At 43.4% G+C, this 19,834-nt stretch overlaps 1 protein-coding gene across 1 annotated transcript in view; it reads left to right on the top strand.

Annotated features, from left to right (window-relative positions):
• LOC109929702 (cilia- and flagella-associated protein 54) overlaps positions 1–19,834 on the top strand; it is a 160,714-nt gene that overhangs the window by 68,121 nt on the left and 72,759 nt on the right. The window contains exons 11-12 of the mRNA XM_048610552.1: positions 1,783–1,943; positions 18,016–18,198. Coding sequence (XP_048466509.1) covers positions 1,783–1,943; positions 18,016–18,198 — 344 coding nt within the window. The remainder of the gene's footprint in view (positions 1–1,782; positions 1,944–18,015; positions 18,199–19,834) is intronic.

Raw genomic sequence — 19,834 nt, 5'->3', positions numbered from 1 at the left:
AATGTCTATACCCTGGAAAATTGAGGTGCTAGTCCAGCCCTTCCTTCAATCATGTCTCAGTGATTGCAACAATAGCATTGTCCCACGTGCTGATCAACGTTCTAAGTTCACCTGCCTTACCACTCAAGCTCGTTGCATTCAAATAGATACAATTTAGCTTTCTGGATCTCCTATGTGCTTTATCATGTGTCTTCTTCATCTACTGGACTAGGACCAGAGGGGTCAGAGTAAGGGGTCACCCAGTTCAGACTGCAATAAAGGAGGAATTTCTTCTTTTAGAGGGTAGTGAGTCTTTGGAATTCTGTAGCGGACACGTCTATCTCAAAAGAGTTCTCGTCAGTAAGGGAATTCAGAGTTATGGAGAAAAGGCTGGGGAGTAAGTTGTGAATTATAACATCAGCCGAGATCTCATTACGTGGTGGAGCAGACTTGGTGGACTGAATGGCCTACTTCTGCTCCTGCCTCTTATGTTGTAATTATGGTTAACATAAGAAGTATCGAGTTCGAAACAACTCTCTGGTTCATCATAGATGAAAAGAAACATCAAAACTTAGTGTGTGTAAAATGAATGTGAATGGATCTCATTGTATTAGGATAGCCCCTCATTCAAATTTGAATGGTTGTCTCAGACTTTCATGGTGTTACACTGTTAAGGATGTTTAATCAACACACCACCTTTATTTGAAAAAAGGCCTTGAACTTGTCAAATAATGAGGAGGCCATTCTAATTTTGTTTTAAAACCAGCAGAAGCTGCAAATCATCTTAGCAACCAGTAACAGTGATGTCTGGGAAGTGGGAGAAAGATTCTCCCTCAAATTTCCAACTTGAGGTTTACCTTTGAACCTATCTGCTGTAAATTCGACAATAAGAAACCATGCAGATTACTGAGAATCCTTCGGTTTATCAGACCCTCAGTTAACTTTAAAGCACCACCTCTATCTAAGGAACTACAGGTCTGCCACAAAAGTTGCAAATCATAAGTTGCAACCGTATTGGTTGAACTTCATCTGTATGTGAGGTTTGTGTATTTAAGAGTGTGAAATGTTTTTTAAAATTTGGGAAAGCGCATCGTAATAAATAACTATTTTAAAACTCACTTTGAGGATAAAGAAAACATACTTTTTGCACACCAGAGATACTGGTCATGGGCAGTAAAAAGGAATACACAAATTCTGCTCATGATATTCACTTTTGTCCAAACAGTTCCCCCTTGATCTTGAGTGTATGTTTATCTCAGCTTCCTACAACGATTACTAATGTCCTTAGATTTGGTAAAAGGGGAGACTTGCTAACTTTTGGGTGCCTCTTGCCTAGAAACCACATGTGACTATCAAGAGAGCACAGAATCAGCTCTCATTTTCCCATAGTTTGGCAGCCCACAGAATCATATCTAGTACAAAAGCAAAACATTACTACATGATTGTGACACCAAAAGACAGCAGCCTTCATAAGATTAGGTCACATCCTTTCAAGAATGGATGGGAGAAAATTGCAAGGGGTTGAATAATCTAGAAATTTTAAAGGCTGCGTAGGCAACTGAAAGAACTTCATACCCACAAGATTGGTGTCATTATTAATTGATTGTTGTGTAATTCTTTTTCTATTCACGTGAATTTCATGTGAAAAATTATTGTTTTGCTTTTGAAAATATTTATTACCCATCAGTTACTTTAACTTTGAGTCATAGCAAAGTTTGAGAGTGGGACTAAGAAGTAAAGAGGAAATGGGGAACAGAAGAAAAAGTCTTTAGCCTTGTGAAAAACTTTCTTTTTATAATTAAGGAGAAGATGACTTTTTGGAAACTGCTCGGCTCTGTGAAGACGGGATGGAAGAAGCAAAGGCCTATGGTGATGTAGAGACACAAACTGAGTTTATGCTGAATGCTGTCCTGCTTGATTTACGACTGGGTTGCCATAAGGATCGCATCAAAGTACTTTTAGAGGTGAGGGTATCATATAGATTTTAAATAATGCGTTTGTGATTTTTGTTTTGTTATCTGCTTGAGATCACAAAGTTATCAGCACCAAACAAGCACCTTCATTGGAATGATGGTCAGTAACTCAGTAAAAGGAACTCCATGTTTTAATTTTTGATGTTCCAAAGAGAGAATGTGGCCTTAAGGTGTCGGTGAATACCTCTACCAGTTGGTCCACACAGGGTCCGAGTGTTTGGCCGGGGTCACAGTCTAGGCCTATCGCTTTCTTCGGGTTGACTCCTGGGAAGACTGATCTGACCTCTGAAGCAGTGACAGAGGGAACAGGTGTGTCTGATGCTGTTGGGATAGGGGTCGCCATGTTGGTGGTATTCTGCTCAAACCGAGCGTAGAAAGCATTGAGTGCGTCAGGGAGGGATGTGTCATACACATGTGTCTGCTATCTTACACTGTTTCATTTTGTATCCCATATGTCGTTTAGGCTTGCCATAGATGGTGGAAGTCTGTTTGGTAGGTCTGGGCCTCTAACTTGGTCCAGTAAGACCATAAGACGTAGGAGCAGAAATTAGGACATTCAGCCTTTCGAGTCTGCTTCACCATTCAATCATGGTTGATAAGTTCCTCAACCCCATTCTCATGCTTTCTCCCCGTAACCCTTCATCGAGAACCTATCTATCTCAGTCTTAAGTACTGCCTCATGGCCTCCCTGATGGCTTTGTGGAGGTCATATCTGGATTTTCTGTATTGGTCCGGGTTACCCATCTTGAATGCTGCATGTCTGGTCTTCAGTAGGGAATGGATTTCCTGGTTCATCCAAGGTTTACGATTGGGGAACGCTTGGATTGACTGTTTTGGTACACAGTCCTCCACGCATTTGTTAATGACGTCCATGTTGGTGTTGGCGTACTTGTCTAGGTTTTCCGCTGAACACTTGAACATGGTTCAGTCCACCGAGTCCAAGCAGTTCCGGAGACAGTCTTCTGCTGCCTCGGACCAGCACTGTACTTCTTCTCGTGAAGGATTCTCTTGCACAGCTTCTGCTTGTAAGCTGGGAGGAGGAACACAGTGTTGTGATCTGATTTTCCAAAGTGTTGGTGGGGGAATTGAGCAGTAGGTGTCTTTGATGATTGTGTTGCATGTGGTCCAGAATGTACAGTCCTCTGGTGGGGCAGGAGATGTGTTGTTGGTATTTTGGCATCACCTGCTTGAGGTTGGCTTGGTTGAAATCGCTGGTCGCAATAAATAGGGACTTGGGGAATCTTGTCTGTAGTGTGTTTGTGGCAGTGTAAATCAAGTCCACGGCATTCTTCACATCTGCTGTAGATGTAGACTGCTGTCAGGATGGCAGAGGTGAACTCTCATGGTAAGTAGTAGGGACAGCATTTTACTGTAAGGTATTCTAGGTCTGGGGAGCAGTGGGTCACCAGGGTCTGCTACGTCCGAGCACCAGGAAGTGTTGATCAGGAAGCATACCCCACTGACCTTTGGAAAGATGTTAATGCATTGGAAGCAGCTCACAAAAGGTTGATGAGACTAATACCTGGAATGTAAGGATTGTTTTCTGAGAAAAGTCTGAACAGGCTATGTTTGTAACTGTTAGACTTTAGAAATATAATTCATTGTAGAGAGTGTTACAACACAGGGGCAACAAGTCAAACCTCACTATCACAGATTCGTAAAACAATGAAATTAAACATTCGATGACCCTTGAAACTGCCCAATTATTCCTAACAAGACTTTATAAATAGCAGATAACAAGGTATAGAGCTGGATGAACACAGCAGGTCAAGCAGCATCAGAGGAGCAGGAAAGCTGACATTTGATGCTGCTTGGCCTGCTGTGTTCATCCAGCTCTACACCTTGTTATCTCAGATGCTCCAGCATCAGCAGTTTCTACTATCTTTATAAATAGCAGATCTTGGACACCATGTTTATAGCTTAAATAAAAATTAACAATTTATTATTCATGTAACTTTAACAGAACATAGATAAACTGCAAGGTGATCTAATTAATACCTTTGATCTAAACCCAATCTTCCTTGATAACAAGCCCCCACTCTCACATTGACAGATAGACAGACACACAGTCAAGGGATAAACTGAAAAAGAAAAAAAAATTGTGATTTGCCAGCTTGATAATCACTTTCATAATGAATACCAGGCCCTTGTGAAATCCCTGGATGATGGGTTGTATTATAGACATATAGGACTGTACATCTTGCTTAAATTCTGAAGTCACTGGCCAATGCCAACAGCCTTAGCAGATTTCCAGAATTAGTCACCCACTTCTTACGGACTGGAGTTCTCTTCTCATAACATTCAACAACACCCCAACTCCAAGATGACTGTTGCAAGCGAATGTTCTTAAGGCATGTCCTGTTTTCTCCCGTTGCCACTGAAATAATTGCACAGAGGCTGCTATCCTGTCACCAAGTCACCCTTTACTTACTGGTGCAAGTGCACTGGCTGTGGCCATCCAGCTCGGACTCAGTTGCCTGAACTGAGGAGATTCTAATCTCCTGGTTATATGTTTTTTTCCCTTACACTACTGGCTTACAGCAGTGGTGTTTATCTTTCCCGTGTTGTGTGTGTGTAGGAGCAAAACACAGTAAAAACACCAGTTGTATAAATAACTTTATGAATATTCTACCACCAGGTAAAACACCCATGTGGCCAGGGAACCAGTGACAAGCACAGCCCTGGCCGGGGCAATGCTCACGTGAAAGAAAAATTGAAGGGGAGGGTGGGGATCAACTCAAAATAGAATTGGAGGAGGGAGAAAAAACACTCCACGCCCACGCCCCCGTGGTGCCCACCTCTTCCTAAAGGCATCGAGAGTGTCAGTGTGATCGTGTGATTGCCTGGTTATATTAGTCAGCCAGGGCTTTCCTCATTGACACGGGTTAACAACCTCAATCAATGACCTCATAGTCAACGAGGTCAGCCTGGTTCAAATCACAACAAGAGTGAAACCAGAGGGAGCAAACCAAAGCAACATTATCCGGAAGCTTTCAAAATCCAAAACTGCCTCCTTCCCAAAACACAGTTAGCAACAGTTCAGCCATTTTTCTCTTTCTTTTTCACATTCTCTGTAGTTGGCTGACCAACACCAATCCTCCCTTTGTTGACTCATTCAACATCCATCCAGCTGCCAGTACTGAGTGTAACATTTAGTGCCGAATCATCTGCAGTATTCTTAAAGCAGTAATTAACCTGCAATATCTTTCCAGACCAGTTCCCAATAGCAAACATCTATCTTTTGTTCTAAGATAACAAGCTGTAGAGCTGGATGAACACAGCAGGCCAAGCAGCATCAGAGGAGCAGGAAAGCTGACGTTTCAGGTCTGGACCCTTCTCCTCTTTTCTAAAACCAGCTGCTGTTCAAGGTTCAATTCACATTTCCAAACTAAAAATAAGAAAAAGGTAAAAGAAAAATTGTGATGGTCTCAACAAGCGGATGTTTCCTCTTATGGAAGGATGTAGAACTAGGGATCATTGTTTAAAAATCGGGGGAGTGGGGAGCGGTCATGATTCTTGGAACTGTCTTCCTGAAAAGGTGGAGAAAGCAAGAGTCCTTGAATATTTTTAAAGCATAGGTGGATAGATTCTTGTTAGACAAGGGGTGCAAGGTTATCAGGGTTATGTGGGAATGTACATTTGAAACTACAGTCAGATCTATCATGATCATCTTGAATGGCAGAGCATCAGTTGTCCTACTTCTGCTCTCGATTTGTATGTTTGTACGAATCATTGCAGCCTGCAAAAGGGCATCAGCATTGAAACTGTGTCCCCTTTTCAGCAGAATGTGGTATATTCTGTGGTTTAAATGTCCTTCAACCACTTTGACAGCTTCTGTAAAAAGGTAAGTATGTAAGGTAAGTGAAGGGGTGTGGTGTCTGATGGGTGCAAGTACACAGGTGTTAGGTATGGGTGTACGGTGCCTGGTAAGTGAAGGGCACAGCTGCCAAATGGGAAGCAGAGTATTATGCACGTGCTGGTGAGGGGATAAACTGACAGATAAGTGGATGAGGGCTGATGGTAGTTTGGCAATCAGGTCAGAGGGAAGTTGTGGGGGCAGGTCATGTCGGGTTGCGGCGTGTTCAGGGTTAATGTCCACGGTTGATCAGGGTGGGGAGTTATTGGGTCAGAGTGAGAAATTGTGGGTCTGCGCTAGGGACTGTTGGTGGGGTGTTGTAGTTGGGGGTGGGGGTTATCAGTGGTGAGAGGAGAAGGGTCAGTTTAATAGTTATCCTGGAGTTACAGTAGATTTTGAAAACAAAAACAGAAATTGCTGGAGAAACTCAGCAGTTGGCAGCATCTGTGGAGATAAAGCAGAGTTAATGTTTCAGTCCAGTGACCCTTCCTCAGAACGTTCTGAGGAAGGGTTACCGGATCCGAAACGTTAACTCTGATTTTTTCTTTATAGATGCTGCCAGACCTGCTGAGCTTCCAGCAACTTCTGTTTTTGTATCTCCTTTGGTTGTTGTTTCTGTGATCTTTGAAGAAGATGCTTGTGGCAATGCTTGTTATGTCTTTGAATCTTCATCAAGATTTGTGATGTTCTGTGTTGCACTTTCACCATCTCAGTTGTTTTGGATCTGAGAATGTGCTTGTTTCCATCAGTACGTAGACAAATGAGCACTGGTTGTCGCTTAATTCACTCCAGTGCCATATAACAGCAAATATCAAGAATTTGAGACAAATGTAATGAAAGGAAATTGCAAGAATAAATAAATCTCAAAGGTATGCAAAATGATACAAACCTATAGATTTCTAGACATGTTCCCTGACAAAATTTAGAAATTGAACACATGAGCATTGAAGGTCACATGTTCAGTGGAAGGGAAGTACTGAACCTGTGCACTTGGAGAGCAGGGAAAACAATAAGCGGGAATGTCCAGATTAAGATTGCAATGTCTGAAAATACTGATGAATCTAAGTCCAGGTTGTAAAGAGAGGGGGAACGGATTTCTGAGAGGATTGCTGCAGGCATTTCTTAGGTACAATGGCTAAGTTCAATAGAGGGAGTTCTCATCTCAAAATGAAAAGGTCTTCATAAATCAACCACAATTCTGCCAATAGACTACAAGCAGCCTCCAGGTACTGTAACTGCAGAACTAATGAGGAACAAGAAACCATTTTTCTCACACTCAAAGCCTGCTGTACCTACTGATCCCAACTCTACATGCAACTTCCAACTCTTCAGCTAGAGAAGCAATTAAAGTTGCTGAATTATGACTTCAAGTTTACAACTCTTTTGTGAATCCACATGCAAGTAACAATGTTGCAATGATAATGGACTGATCTGAATTTCATCTTTATAAATATATTTCATTCATATCTACTTTTAATTTCTGTATCTGTATTTTATCAACTAACTTATGTTTTTTATTTCATAATTTTCAGCAATAATTATATAATAAGCAAACCTTTGATCTTGTTTAAAACTAAAGCTTTGTTCTGATTTTTTTTAATTGGAAGACTCAAACAATCAAAAAAGGGTGATGAATGAGCTACACAAATCCATGGTGCTGCAGACATGCGTGGAGTGGTCATAAGATATTTCATCATTCAAAGTGGTCTGTGAACTAAGAAAATGTGTGTAAATGTTTTTCAATATGTAACTGATTCAATTTGGAATAAACTAGCAGCAAAGCTTTAGTCTGAAACCAGTGAAGGTTGGTTTGTTACACTACTGTAAGTTGCTTAAGTAAAAGTAGTTGAAGTTATTAACTAAATACATACAGGAATTATAAGGAGGTACGATAAATAACATTATAAAGATTAAATTCAGTTCAGTCCTTTAAGAGGTTGTTGCAGATCTGTAGATTGCACATGAAATGTTGGTTGTCAAGAGTGAAGGGTTGAAGAATTATGTTGATATCTTCTGTAGTTCAGTAGTCAGAGTTAGCCATTATAAGTTGATGCAATAGGTAGAGCAGCTTTGAGGAGCAAGTGACTATCCTTTTTCATTACTGGTTCTGCTGGCACAACACTTGAAGGGTGCCCAGGTTTAGTTCTACGACAACTGAGATTATTTCTGTACATCTTCCTCTGTGACTCCCAGTGACAGAGAACCAGCTTTCACATACTGTTCACAGTCTTTTTTAAATTCAAAAATAAACTTTATTCATAAAAAATCTTTATACACATAGTTACTAACGAGTTCAATTCTGCACAGTAGCATATGAAGGAAACAAACAAACACTGCTTCCAGTCGCCTGCCACTTTAACACACCACCCTGTTCCCTGGCCAACATCTCTGTCTCAGGCTTGCTGCAGTGTTCCAGCGAAGCTCAGCACAAGTTGGAATAACAACACCTTGTTTTCCACTTGGAACCCTGCAGCCCTCTGGATTCAATGTTGAGTTCAATAATTTTAGGGCCTGAACTCTCCCATGTCCTAGCCTCCTACCCCACACACCAGACTTTGTTGTCATATAGTCTGCCATTACACTCTACCTATTGTTAGCCACTAACAATCTCCATTAACAGCTATTCACCTTCCTAGCCAGATCGTTATCCACTCCTTTGTCTGTCCAACTGTTCTTCTTTCTCTTTGGGCTCTATCCCCACCTGTTGTTTACTCCTTACCCCTTCCCCCCATCTTATGTTCTGCATAAAAACCGATATTTTCCGAGTTAACATCAGTTCTGAGGAAGGGTCACTGGACCCGAAACATTAATACTGATTTTTCTTCACAGATGCTGCCAGACCTGCTGAGTTTTTCCAGTAACTTCTGTTTTTGTTCCAAATAAACATTGGAGTTTGACTCTACCCAACAAACAAACCCAAAGGCATTTCTTACTTGTGCAGAATTATATTCACATATATTTGAGGCAATGGGAGGGTCCGGTAACTGAAAAGGTCCCCATTTACTTCAGCATAAATGGATGGTTGTCTTTCCCCACTGTGCCTTGGCAACAGCTGCCCCAGGCTTTAGTGCATCCCTGAGCACATATTCCTGGATCTTGTGTGTACCAGTCTGCGACATTCGGTTGGTGTCAACTCCTTGCTCTGAAAGACCAACAAGTTTTGGGCAGACCAAAGAGTGTCTTTCACCAAGTTGACAGTCCTCCAGGTGCAGTCGATGTTTGTCTTGATGTTCATCCTGGGGAACAGACCAAAGAGCACACAGTCCTGTGTCACAGAGCTGCTCAAGACGAACCTCAACAAAAAGGACTGAATCTTTCTCCAGACTTTCTTGTAAAGACACATTCCAGCAGGAAATGTGTGACAGTTTCTAGACCTCCGCAGTCTGTATGAGAGCAGACCAGGCGTACAAGAAGGATCCCATCTCACCACCAGTCAAGTGATGTCTTGGTGCTTCTGGAAAGTTCTGGTGATGAGGCATTCTGCCAAATGACTTTGACAGTCTGTACAGGGAACCACACAACAGGATAAACCTTCTCCTTTTCCCACAAGGTCTCGAGGACAGTACATGCTGACCACTTCCTGATGGACTTGTGGTCAAAGATGTTTTTCTTTGCAAATTTCTCCATGAAGAACAGGTGATATGGAACGGCCCAACTACTTGGAGCGTTCCTTGGCAATGAGGCCAATCCCACCCTTCGCAGCACCTGGGACAGTTAGAACCTCAGTACATAGTGACACTTGGTATTTGCATACTGAGGGCCGACGCATTGCTTGATTCAGCTGCACACACAAAGGAGGCGATCAGAATGAGGGTGGCGTTGGGTACAGTCCCCCTCCCACCACCACCACCACCCCACCGCACCGCTCCCCCCGCCGCCGGCAATTATCCAGAGCTTTGTACACAGGCATGAAAACGATGAAGTGGAAGATGCCTCGATGACTACAATAGTGCAGGTTTGGGGAATGGGCCAGACCTGCACTGTGTACAACAACAGAAAGAGTGCCTCACAACTCATGACCAGGATTCTACCTGCAATGGAGAGGGAGTGGTGCTTCCAAAAGACCAGTTTCTGCCTCACCTTGGCAATTTACTCCTCCCAAGATTTTGTGTATACCTCAGCCCCTCTGAACCATAGTCAATATACCTTCAGGTAATTTGTTCTGATGGTGAAGGGGCTAAAGGATTAGTCAGCCCAGTTCCCAAAGAACATGGCCTCGTTCTCGCCTTGATTTACCTTGACTCCCGAGGCCAGTTTGAACTGGTCGCAGATGCGCATGAGTCTGGCCACTGACAGCAGATCTGAGTAGAAAACGGCAACATCATCCATGTACAGGGAGGCTTTGACCTGCAGATCCTGCTGCCTGGAATAGACACCCATCTCAGGCTCGCAACCTTCCTGATGGACTCAGCAAAAGGCTCTATATAACACACAAACAAGGCAGGAAAGAAGGGGTAGTCCTGACTGACTCCAGATCTGATCAGGAAACTTTCTGGTTCCCACCCATTGATTGAGACTGCACTAATGATGTTGGTGTAGAATAGTTAGATCCAACTGCGGGTTCCCTCCCCAAAGCCCATTTTGGAGAGCATGTCTCACATGTAGGTATGCGATATCCTCTCAAAGGCCTCCTTCTCGTCCAGGCTAATGAGGCAGGCATCTGCCCCCCTGTCCTACATGTAGGCATCATATCCCTGAGGAGTGTGAAGCTCTCAGAGATTGTGCTGCTAGGTACAACACAGGTTTGGTCGAGGTGAATCACTGGTCCCAGACCAGACCTAATCTAATTGGCAAAGACCTTAGACAGCATTGAGTTAATTCAGTTGACAGCTGTGGCTCGAATTGCCTTTCTAGGTTCTCCTGAGGTCTCTGCACAGAATGGATGTTCTCAGCCAGACTTTAAACACATGACTACTATCAACAAAGATAATGAGTCATTGTTCCACATAAAGGCAAGATGTCAATCAAGCGAGAATTGCTTTGAATGATCACTATGAATTTTCATATATTTAGAACATGCAGTTGTTTTCCTAATTGAACCTTATAGAATTTCAGATGTCTTTTGTGATTCTTCTTGGGATAAGCATAAATTGGTTCCACCAAAAGACTGTTCAATGTTAATCCTCAAGAGAAGTCAGGTGACTTCTGGCCACAATTTCATTTAAGGCTTCTTGTAGAACATAGAACATAGAACATTACAGCGCAGTACAGGCCCTTCGGCCCTCGATGTTGCGCCGACCTGTGAAACCAATCTGAAGCCCATCTAACCTAAACTATTCCATTATCATCCATATGTTTATCCAATGACCATTTAAATGCCCTTAAAGTGGGCGAGTCTACTATTTTTGCAGGCAGGGCATTCCACGCCCTTACTACTCTCTGAGTAAAGAACCAAAGAACCTACCTCTGACATCTGTCCTATATCTATCACCCCTCAATTTAAAGCTATGTCCCCTCGTGCTAGCCATCACCATCCGAGGAAAAAGGCTCCCACTGTCCACCCTATCTAATCCTCTGATCATCTTGTATGTTTCTATCAAGTCACCTCTTAACCTTCTTCTCTCTAACGAAAACAGCCTCAAGACCCTCAGCCTTTCCTCATAAGACCTTCCCTCCATACCAGGCAACATCCTGGTAAATCTCCTCTGCACCCTTTCCAATGCTTCCACATCCTTCCTATAATGCGGTGACCAGAACTGTACGCAATACTCCAAGTGCGGCCGCACCAGAGTTTTGTACAGCTGCAACATGACCTCATGGCTCCGAAACTCAATCCCTCTACGAATAAAACCTAACATACTGTATGCCTTCTTAACAACGCTATCAACCTGGGTGGCAACTTTCAGTGATCTATGCACATGGACACCGAGATCTTTCTGCTCATCCACACTACCAAGAATCTTACCTTTAGCCCAGTACTCTGTATTCCTGTTACTCCTTCCAAAGTGAATCACCTCACACTTTTCCGCATTAAACTCCATTTGCCACCTCTCAGCCCAGCTCTGCAGCTTATCTATGTCCCTCTGTAACCTACAACATCCTTCTGCACTATCCACAACTCCACCGACTTTGGTGTCATCCGCAAATTTACTAACCCATCCTTCTACGCCCTCATCCAGGTCATTTATAAAAATGACAAACAGCAGTGGCCCCAAAACAGATCCTTGAGGTACACCACCAGGATGAACATTTCCCATCAACCACCACCCTCTGTCTTCTTACAGCTAGCCAATTTCTGATCCAAACCGCTAAATCACCCTCAATCCCATGCCTCCGTATTTTCTGCAATAGCCTACCATGGGGAACCTTATCAAACGCTTTACTGAAATCCAAATACACCACATCAACCGCTTTACCCTCATCCACCTGTTTGGTCACCTTCTGGAAGAACTCAATAAGGTTTGTGAGGCACGACCTACCCTTCACAAAACCGTGTTGACTATCCCTAATCAAATTATTCCTTTTCTAGATGATTATAAATCCTATCTCTTATAATCCTTTCCAACACTTTACCCACAACCGAAGTAAGGCTCACTGGTCTATAATTACCAGGGTTGTCTCTACTCCCCTTCTTGAACAAGGGGACAACATTTGCTAGTCTCCAGTCTTCTGGCACTATTCCTGAAGACAATGACGACATAAAGATCAAAGCCAAAGGCTCTGCAATCTCCTCTCTAGCTTCCCAGAGAATCCTAGGATAAATCCCATCCGGCCCAGGGGACTTATCTATTTTCACACCTTCCAGAATTGCTAACACCTCCTCCTTATGAACCTCAATCCCGTCTAGTCTAATAGACTGTATCTCAGTATTCTCCTCGACTACATTGTCTTTTTCCTGTGTGAATACTGACAAAAAATATTCATTTAGCACCTCTCCTATCTCTTCGGACTCCATGCACAACTTCCCACTACTGTCCTTGACCGGCCCCAATCTTACTCTAGTCATTCTTTTATTCCTGACATACCTATAGAAAGCTTTAGGGTTTTCCTTGATCCTACCTGCTAAAGACTTCTCATGTCCCCTCCTGGCTCTTCTTAGCTCTCTCTTTAGGTCCTTCCTGGCTAACTTGTAACTCTCAAGCGCCCTCACTGAGCCTTCACACCTCATCTCTACATAAGCCTCCTTCTTCCTCTTGACAAGAGATTCAACTTCTTTAGTAAACCACGGTTCCCTCGCTCAACCACTTCCTCCCTGCCTGACAGGTACATACTTCTCAAGGACACGCTGTTCCTTGAACAAGCTCCACATTTCAATTGTGCCCAGCCCCTGCAGTTTCCTTCTCCATCCTATGCATCCTAAATCTTGCCTCATCGCCTCATAATTGCCTTTCCCCCAGCTATAACTCTTGCCCTGCTTTATATACCGATCCCTTTCCATCGCTAAAGTAAACGTAACCGAATTGTGGTCACTATCACCAAAGTGCTCTCCTACCTCCAAATCTAACACCTGGCCTGGTTCATTACCCAGTACCAAATCCAATGTGGCCTCGCCTCTTGTTGGCCTATCTACATACTGTGTCAGGAAACCCTCCTGCACACATTGGACAAAAACTGACCCATCTGAAGTACTCTAATAAAAAACAGCTCCTCCATCATGGGTCCCTCTGGGATCCCTTCAGTTCTACCTCCCTGGTTACCTGTCCCCACCCCTCTTAGACTTGGGACCATAGCCCCTAACTGTCATGGTCTCCTGTTGAGAAGCTGCTGATAAATCTCCAGCACTTATGCTCTGGCAATTTCCTGTTGCTACTTTGCTGGTACTAGGTATATTTCCTGGTTTTTATTTTTGTGATTATCCCCCTGCCTGATCTCCCCACTGCCTCCACCACCACACACCCCCCGCCCCACCCCAACCACTGTTTCTCCCATTCTTCCCCTACATCCCATGCCTGGCTTGTTTCCTTCCCACTCACCTCCCCCTGACCACCTATTCCCTTCCTTGGTCCAACTGCTTCCAAATAAGTTGCTCTGCAATTCCAGAGTCAGCAAACACTGCCATTTTGAAAGTGTTTTCAAAGGATCCTTGATGAGTTATTGCAGTGTGTGTTGTAGATGATATACATTGCTGCTATTGTGCACCACCAGTAGAGGGAATGAATGCTGAAGATGGTCGATGGGTTGCCAATTAAGCAGGTTGCTTTGTCCTGGATGGTGTCAATCTTCTTGAGTGTTGTTGGAGCTGCACCCATCCAAGCAAGTGGAGAGTATTTCATCACACTCCTGACTAGTGTCTTGTAGATGGTAAGCAGACTGTGGGGAGACAGTTCCTTGTCACAGAATTCTTAGCTTCTGACTTGATCTTGTCGCCATAGTATTTCCAACTGGAAATAACTTGAAACTAATGACACACTTTGGCAGCATAATCATGGATTTATGAAGGGGAAATCATATTCGACAGATCTTTTGGAATTTTATGAGGGTGTAGCTTGTAGCATAGATATAGGAAGACAGGTGCATTTGATTTATTTGGATTTTTAAGAAGCCTTTTGATAAGGTCCAACACAGGAGGCTAGTAAAAAATGTTTGAGCATGTGGGACTGTGTGTCATATACTAGTATGGATTGCGAATTGGTCAATAGACAGAAAGCAGAGAGTAAGAATAAATGAGTCATTCTCAGGATGGAAGGCTGTTACTGGTGTGGTACCTCAAGAATCAGTCTTTGGGTCCCAACTGTTTGCAATTTGTACAAATAATTTGGATGTGCTCATCAACTGGATTATTTCCAAATTTTTGGATGACAAAACTTGGTGGGAATTTAATTTGAGAGCAAGGAAGCCTCAAAGTGAACTTGGACTGCATAAGTGAACAGGTAAGAACATGACAGAAGGAATATGTGAATAATTTTTTAAAAAAATCATTCATGGGATGAGGGCATCGCTGGCCAGGCCAGCATTTATTGCTTATTCCTAATTGCCCAGAGGGCAGTTGAGAGTCATTTGCATTGCCGTGGGTCTGGAATCATCTGTAGGCCAGAGCAGGTAAGGATGGCAGTTTCCTTCCCTATAGGATACTAGTGAATGAGATGAGTTTTTTTCTGACAATTGACAATGGATTCATGGCTATCATTAGACTCTTAATTCCAGATGTCATGGCAGGATTCAAACTTGGGTCCCCAGAAAGTTAGGTCTTCACCTTCCTATAAATGTGAAGTCATCTAATTTGATAGAAGAAACTGAAAGGCAGAATATTTCTTAAGTGTTACAGCATGAGAATGTGGTGGTCCAAAGGGATTTAGCTGTCTTTGTTGATTAGTCACTAAAAGCTAGTATGCAGGTGCAGCAATCAATTAGGAAGGCGAAGGGAATTTCAGTGCAGAAGCAAAAATGGCTTAATCCAGTTATATACAGCTTTGATGGGACTGCATCTGGAATATTGTGTGCAGCTGCAGCCTCCTTACCTAGCGAAGGAAACACTTGGAGTCATAGAGTCTTACAGCATAAGACAGGCCCTCCGGCTTAAACTGGTCCATTCCGACCACATTTCCCTGCACTTGGCCCATATCCTTCTAAACCCTTCCTGTCCATGTATTCGTCTAAATGCCTTTTAATTGCTGTTAATGTACCAGCCCCAACCAATTCCGCTGGCAGCTCATTCCATATGCGTACCCACTCTCTACGTAAAAAAAGTTACCCCTCAGGTTCCTGTGTATTCTTTCCCCTCTTACCTTAAACTGATGCCCACTAGTCCTTGATTCCCCAACTCTGGACAAAAGACTGAGTGCATTCACCCTATCCATGCCTCTCCTGATCTTATACACTTCTATAAGATCCCCCCTCAGTCTTATACTCTCTGAAGAAAAATGTTCTCGCTTGTCCAATCTCTCCCTATAGCTCAGTCCCTTGAGTCCTGGAAACATCCTTGTAAATTTCTTCTGCACTCTCTTCAGCTTAACATCCTTCCTGTAGCAAGGTGACCAAAACTGAACACAATACTCCAAGTGTGGCCTCACCTACGTCCTGTACAACTGCAACATAACTACTCAACTTCTATACTCAATGCCCTAACTGATGAAGCCAAAAGCCTTCTTCACTGCCCTGTCTACCTGTGACTCCACTTTCAGAGAACCGTGCACCTGAACTCCAAGGTCCTTCTGAACCACTACACTTCTTAAGGCTCTACCACTCATCGTTGAAACTCCTACCTTGATTTGACTTTCCAAAATACACATCTCACACTTATCTATATTGAAAGTCTTTTGTCATTTCTTGGCCCACTTCCCTAACTGATCAAGATCCTGCTGCAATTTCTGATAACCTTCCTCACAGTCCATGAATTTACTAATCATGCCGTGTACATTCTAATCCAAATCATTGATATAGATAACGAACAGCAATGGGCCCAGCACCAACCCCTGACGCACACCACTAGTCACAGCCTCCAATTCGACAAGCATCCTTCCACTACTACTCACTGCTTCCTACCATCAAGCCAATTGTGTAACCAATTTGCCAGCTGTCCCTGTATTCCATGTGATTTAACCTTCCAGAGCAGCCTACCATGTGGAACCTTATCAAAGGCCTTACTGAAATCCATGTAGACTATGTCTACCACCCTGCCCTCATCAACCTTCCTGGTCACTTCATGAAAGCACTCTAACAAATTTGTGAGGCATGATTTCTCACACACGATGCCATGCTGACTATTCCTAATCAAACTCTGTCTTTCCAAATGCATATAAATCTTATCCCTCAGAATCTTCTCAAGTAACTTACCTACCACAGGTAATAGGCTTACTGGAGTATAATTCCCAGGTTTTTCTTTGCAGCCCTTCATGAATAAGGGCACACTACCCTCCAGTTTTCCAGGACCTCACCCGTGGCTAATGATGATGCAAATATATCAGCCAGGGCCCCTGCAATTTCCTCTCTAGTCTCTTGCGGGGTTCCTGGATATATCTGGTCAGGACCAGGAGATTTATCCACCTTCATACATTCTAATACTTCCCACAGCTACTGTACTGTGATTATGGACTGTTCCCAAGTTTTGCCACTAACTTCCCCAAGTTCCCAAGTCTTCGTGTCTTTCTCCACAGTAAACACAAAGGAGAAATATTCACTGAGGACCTCGCCCATCTCTTGTGGTTCCACAGATACATGTCCACTTTGGTCCTTAAGGGGTCCCATTCACTCTCTAATTATTCTTTTTCCTGTAACGTACTTAAAGAATCTCTTTGGATTCACCCTAATCTCAGCCAAAGCTATCTCGTGTCCCCTTTTCGCCTTTCTGATTTCCTTCTTCAGTAAACTCCTGTATCCCCTATATACCTCTAAGAATTCCCTTAATCCCAGTCGCCATGCCTCCTTTTTTCTGGTTAAAGCCTCAAATATCTCTTGACATCCAGGGTTCTGTACTCCTGCCAACCTTTCCCTTCACCCTCACAGGTACATATAGACCTTGAACTCTAGCTATCACACTTTTAAAGGCCTCCCACTTGCCGGACGTCCTTTTGCCTGCAAACAAACTACTCCAATCAACCCCTGCAATCTCCCATCTAATTCCATCAAAATTCGCCTTGCCCCAGTTTAGAACTTGTGGACGAGTTTTGTCCCACTCCATAACTATTTTAAAATTAGTAGAACTATGGTCATTGGTCCCAAAATGCTCCCCACTGTCACCTCAGTCACCTGTCTTGCCTATCTCCCAAGAGTGAGTCGCATTTTGTCCCTTTCCGAGTAGGACCCTCTATATACTGCTTACCAGAGAGCAGTGCTTCCCAAGCTTTTATCTACTTTGACCCGATTTAGATCGCCTGACATTCTTAAATATTGGCTGTAGTGATTCATACCAGACGTTAATGTGCCTCAGAAGTCAATTACAAAGTACTTCCAACCACCTTGAAATTTTATGACTAATACCTTCTGTTTCAAATTGTATTATGGGAGGACAGGAGGTCACCCTCAGATTATACGATATTGGTATAGAAGCAATATTTATAAGTTCACAATATTATATTGAATTTTAATGGATAGAAAATTGCATGGGTTACATATTAAAAAACTGACCTCTGCTCTAGGATTTCCATTGTGTGCCCAGCCCCTCACATTCTGAAGCACTGACCATTGAAACATAGTCAGAAATGGAAATGCATTCATTTTTATCCAAGAGCTGTGACATTTTTAAAATTTTGCTCTGTCCTGTTTTACATTTAATATTGTTTTATATTTGTTTTTAAAATTTGCATTTTTTGTGTTTTACTCCATTAACAGGAAATAATAAATCTACTGAGTGCAAGACAGTTTCTTTCACCTAGGGCCCAAATGATTCTTGCTCAAGCTTTTCTGCAGCTCAGTGATTTAAGAAAGTCAGAAACGTTGTGTAACTCAAAAGAAGCTGCAATGCAGGAAAAAATTAATCTGTGTGTTTCAGCTCAGAAACTGATTTTTGACCAGGTACTAGTTTTAATTTTATTTTTATCCATAGAATTGACATATGGCACTTGTAATATTTTATGTAACAAATCACATTGTTATGATCCAGTTGAATATTGTTCCTGCTCTTTCATTCCTGCACTATTAAATTGAAACATCAACAGTGATGCTGTAGGAGTTGCTTGGAAGTGAATTCAAACACTTTCAGCAAAAAGCGCATCATTTAATAAGGATTCTAACAGCAAGTTTCAGAGGGGCCCATGTCTTATAACATGAAATTTAAAATTTAGGCATGTTTTTGCATCTATAAATACAAAGGAAATGATTCTCCAGAGTAAACTCATTCCATGGCAGGGCACTATGAAGTCCAGAAGAACAGGGCGATTTTGGGATACTTGTCCACAGATCTCTGAAGGCAGCAGGACAGGTTAATAGGGTAGTTAAAAAGGCGTACAGAATACTTGACATTATTGGTTGAGGCACAGATTATAAGAGCAGGGAGATTATGTTGGGGTTGTACAAAACTTTGAATGGCAAGAGCTGGAAGTAGTACATGCAATTCTGGTCATCACACTACAGGGAAGATGTGATTGCATTAGACGGGGTGTAGAGGAGAGTCACCAGGATGTTGCCTTGTGTGGAGCACTTTAGCTATGAAGAAAGGCTGGGTAAACTCAGTTTGTTTTCTTTGGAGGAGAGAAGATTGAGAGGGGTAGTAGGAACTGCAGATGCTGGAGAATCTGAGATAACAAGGTGTAGAGCTAGATGAACACAGCAGGCCAAGCAGCATCAGGGGAGCAGGAAGGCTGACGTTTCGGCTAGACCCTTCTTCAGAAATGGGGGAGGGGAAGGGGGTTCTGAAATAAATAGGGGGAGGCGGACAGAAGATGGATAGAGGAGAAGATAGTTGGAGAGGAGACAGACAGGTCAAAGAGGCGGGGATGGAGCCAGTAAAAGTGAGTGTGGGTGGGCAGGTAGGGAGGAGATAGGTCAGTCCAGGGAGGACGGACAGGTCAAGGGGGCAGGATGAGATTAGTAGGTAGGAGACGGGGGTGGGGCTTGAAGTGGAAGGAGGGGATAGGTGGGAGGAAGGACAGGTTAGGGAGGCAGGGACAAGCTGGGCTGGTTTTGGGATGCGGTAGGGGGAGGGGAGATTTCGAAGCTTGTGAAGTCCACATCGATACCATTGGGCTGCAGGGTTCCCAAGCGGAATATGAGGTGCTGTTCCTGCAACCTTCGGGTGGCATCGTTGTGGCACTGCAGGAGGCCCAGGATGGACATGTCGTCTGAGGAATGGGAGGGGGAATTGAAATGGTTCGCAACTGGGAGGTGTCGTCTGAGGAATGGGAGGGGGAGTTGAAATGGTTCACGACTTGGAGGTGTCGTCTGAGGAATGGGAGGGGGAGTTGAAATGGTTTGCGACTGGGAGGACTCCCATCATGGGCCTCCTGCAGTGCCACAATGATGCCACCCGAAGGTTGCAGGAACAGCACCTCATATTCCGCTTGGGAACCCTGCAACCCAGTGGTATCAATGTGGACTTCACAAGCTTCAAAATCTCCCCTTCCCCCTACCGCATCCTAAAAACCAGCCCAGCTTGTCCCCGCCTTCCTAACCTGTCCTTCCTCCCACCTATCCCCTGCTCCCACCTCAAGCC

The sequence above is a fragment of the Rhincodon typus genome, chromosome 22 (genome assembly GCF_021869965.1).
Source record: "Rhincodon typus isolate 14 chromosome 22, sRhiTyp1.1, whole genome shotgun sequence".
NCBI classification, from domain to species: domain Eukaryota; kingdom Metazoa; phylum Chordata; class Chondrichthyes; order Orectolobiformes; family Rhincodontidae; genus Rhincodon; species Rhincodon typus.
Note: the sequence above shows the minus strand (reverse complement) of the source record. Positions and strands in the feature narration are given on the sequence as shown.